Source organism: Solanum verrucosum, unplaced genomic scaffold (assembly GCF_900185275.1).
Source record: "Solanum verrucosum unplaced genomic scaffold, falcon-dt-bn FXZP01000145.1, whole genome shotgun sequence".
In the NCBI taxonomy this organism is placed as follows: Eukaryota; Viridiplantae; Streptophyta; class Magnoliopsida; order Solanales; family Solanaceae; genus Solanum; species Solanum verrucosum.
In genome coordinates this window covers 876235-880075 of record NW_026020698.1, presented here as the reverse complement: position 1 = coordinate 880075, position 3841 = coordinate 876235, and the positions used below count along the sequence as shown (strand labels likewise).

General features: G+C 37.8%; 1 protein-coding gene across 1 annotated transcript; it reads right to left on the bottom strand.

The window, feature by feature from the left end:
* Positions 1-2163: 2163 nt before the first annotated feature.
* On the bottom strand, positions 2164-2478 carry LOC125812363 (uncharacterized). The gene has a single exon (XM_049491861.1). It carries the CDS (start codon positions 2476-2478, stop codon positions 2164-2166), a length of 315 nt encoding a protein of 104 aa, XP_049347818.1.
* Positions 2479-3841: the final 1363 nt, after the last annotated feature.

Genomic DNA, 3841 nt, shown 5'->3' with positions numbered 1-3841 from the left:
CTACTGACAGATTTGTATATGGAGCAAAAGAAGAGCATTGAAATCTTTGTTGATAATCAAGCTACAATTTCAATTGTAAATAATCATGTTTCACATGGAAAGACAAAAGATTTCAAGATCAAGTTTTATTTCTTGAGGGAGGGGCAAAAGAATGGAGACATAGACTTGGTGCACTACAAAACTGATTTTCAGACTGCTGATATTTTAACTAAGGCCCTACCTAGAGCAAGATTTGAATTTCTCAGAAAAAGGCTTGGGATTGCTGCTCTTGAGTCAAGGAGGAGTGTTGAAAGTGGTGCCTCAAAACCTGGTGATTAGTTCCACTTTCTGATGTATCAATATACAACTTAAAAGTAGGATGAAGTTCAGATAAATTAGGTTGCAGTATTTGGCAGAATCTGATTAGTTAGTTGCTATATTTTAGGCTTTAGTTATTGGAGATAATGCTAGCTTATTTCACTCCTTTACTTTAGCTTTTTAAGTTATGAATTCATGTATTTATATTACAGTCATTATTTCAATAAAATGAAACTTAACCTTGTTTCTTCTCTTTTCTTTCTTAGTAAACATATGTTATTCTCCTGTTAAAAATCTACACAACTCTTCAACTTTGAGCAACTTTGGGAGAGAATCAATAACTCGGCGTAGGAGCCTTGAAATGATGTGATTCTTGTTCCGTTGGAAGCATAACTCATAGACTTACAACATATGTAAAATCACAGCCAAAAGCTTTCCAGATTAGTACATATGTATTTTTAAAGTTAGCTTAAATTCTGCCACGCTCAACTCTTAAGCTTTGAGCAACGTTGGGAGAAAATCAATAACTCGTTGTAGGAGTGATGAAACTATGAGATTCTTATCTCATTGTGACAAGCGCATCAAGAACAACACTATTTATAGAAGTTACAACAAAATTCACTCCAATTCGGTGAGAATAAATTTTTCAAGTTGACTATTCGCCTAGAATGTCAATTCCTCAACTTTGTGCGCTCTTGACAACAACAACAAAAACCTTGTCTCTTGAACTTGGAGTGTTCACATCATGATCTTTGTGGGTACACCATTTCAACATAGAGCTTTGATCCGAAGGGTATCCTGATGATGTTGTAGGTAAATATTCCCCTAATTTTGAGTAACTTACTAAAGCATAAGTGAATTACACAAAATTATCCCCATCGCAAGCAAAAACTTAAGTGGAATCACAAGTCGCTTGATCCAATACCAATGAATTCATCACCCCGAAGTTGACTTCCAAATCTAGCATGTTTGATATGCAACTTTGAACGATCATAGTTGAAGATCCATAACTCGATGTAGGAGTTTATGTATTACGAGCTTCTTCTTTTGTTGCGGAGAGGGCTTCAAGAACTTCAATGTGTGTAAAAATGATGATCAAAATCTTTATGGATTTTCACAACTATGCCTTTGAATTCTGCTTAAATTGATTCCAAAATCTGATGGTCTATTTCACAACTTTGAGTGGCCATGGTAGAACATTCATAACTTGACGTAGGAGCCTGTAAATCATGAGCCATTTTTTTCATTGCAAAGTGGACTCCAAGAACTGCAATATGTGTAATAATCATGATCAAATTATTAATGAATTTTCACAAATAGGCCTTTGAAGTCTGCCCAGATCAACTCCAAAATATGATATTCTTTTTTCCAGCTTTGAGCGGCCGTGGTAGAAAATTCATAACTTAGCGTAGAAGCCTCTTAATCACGAGCCGATTTTTCCGTTGCTAAATAGACTCTGAGAACTACAATATATGTAAAATTCATAGTCAAACCGTTAACGGATTTTTACAAATACGCCTTTGAAGTTAGCTACAATGCCTTGCTTAACTCTTCTCCTCTGCTCATATGTGGCACATTTGAACTCACGTGCTAGCTATATAATTTTAAAGAGATAGTTTGATGATCACGCAATGCCACCAAACCCCCCCCCCCCCTTTTTTTACTCATGTGACTGAGCTTAGAGTGATTACTCCAAGCGCCTACGTACCTCAGTGAGTCCCTCTTGGATTGCTATTCGCAATGATGGAATTTGCTTCTCTAACGGAAGGACTGCTTCTACGCCATATACCAATGAAAATGGAGTCGCTTGTGTAGCCATCCTAAAGTTGTACGATATGCCCATCAAGCTTCACCAATTCTCCCATGTCATTCTCTTTTATTCTTTGCAACTACTTTCTTCAACAGGTTACCAAGTGTCTTGTTAAAAGCTTTAGCAAGACCATTGGCAGGTGCATTGTACATTGAAGACTTATGTTGCTTAAAACTGAACTTCTCGCACAAACTACTCATGAGTTTATTGTTAAAGGGTGTTCCATCATCAGTAACTATACATCTTGGTATGCCATACCTAAAAATTATGTTTGATTTGATAAAATTAACAACATTTTCCTTCTTCACCTCTTTTAATGGCACAACTTCATCCCTTCTAGAGAAATAGTCAGTGGCAGCCAAGATATACATTTTTCCTTTTGACGACTTTAGAAGAGGTCCAACAACATCAAGTCCTCATGCATTGAAAGTCCATGAGGCTACAGTTGGATGCAGAGCCTCTGGAGATTGATGGATGTAATTAACATGGAATTGACACGCTTGACACTTTTTGGCATGCTCTAAGCAGTCCATCACCATTGTTGTCCTATAGTAGCCCATCATCTTGATACGAAAATGAATTTTAGGCCCTGATTGGTGTGCTCCACATGTGCCAGAATGTGCCTCCTCCATTGTTTGTTGAGCTTCTTCTTTGCCAAGACACCGCAAGAATAGTCTCTCATAAGAACGACGAAACAATATTCCCTCGTGATATATGAATCGTGGTGCCCTTCTCTTAATGTTTGCTCTTACTCGTGGATCCTCAAGCAGCCTTCCATGTTCAAGATACTCAATCAGTGGTTGTCTCCAATCTTCATCTTCAACCACTCGAACAGATATACGGTGGCTTTTGTTGATTTGAAGATCAAGACAACCAGGAATAACCCATCGATGACATACGCGCACCTTTGTTGTCTCATTTTCTCTGAATGCCATTGTTGTGGCCAAGTTAGCTAAGGCATTAGCCATGTGATTTTCTTCTCTTGGGATGCGATTTAAGAACACTTGATCAAACCTTTCAAGTAAACAAGTAGCATATTGGTGATAAGACAAAATATCTTCCTTCTTTACCTTGCAACTCACCAAGAGTTGATTGATGATCAATTGAGAGTCACTGTAGATATCCAATTAAGGAATCTTCATATCTAATGCCATTTCAAGGCCCACAATCAAAGCTTGGTACTCTGCGGCGTTGTTGGAACATGTTTCACCTAGAACAAATGAAAATGGTAAAATTATTCTTTCTAGGGATATCAACACGACTCCTGCCCCTGCACCATCTTGACGTGCAGATCCATCAAAGAACATCGTCTATGCCAGCAGTTCTTCAGTAAAAAATGCATTTTCATCAGGAAAATCATCTAAAGTTTCCCATTTTCTCAGAAGAGGGTGATCAGCAAGGAAATTAGCAAGTGTTTGCCCCTTCATAACTTTTTGAGGTGTGTATATGATCTCATATTGATTAAACAATATAGACCATCTTGCTAGGCGTCCTAAGAGAATTGGTCGAGTCATTACGAACTTCAAGGGAACAGCCCGAGAAATTATCTTGATAGTGTACGCTTCAAAATAATGCCTCATTTTTTTATCGCATAAAGCAACACTAAGCATATCTTCTCAATGGGTGTATAATTCAACTCAGCTCCTATCAAGGTCCGACTTAGATAGTACAGTGCTTGTTCCTTCTTAGTTTTATTCTCTTGAGCAAGAAGTGCCCCAAGTGATCGCTTTTGTG

Excerpts from the sequence above, each read along its gene's own strand:
- LOC125812363 (XM_049491861.1), bottom strand. The coding sequence starts at position 2,478 with ATGTATATCTTGGCTGCCACTGACTATTTCTCTAGAAGGGATGAAGTT.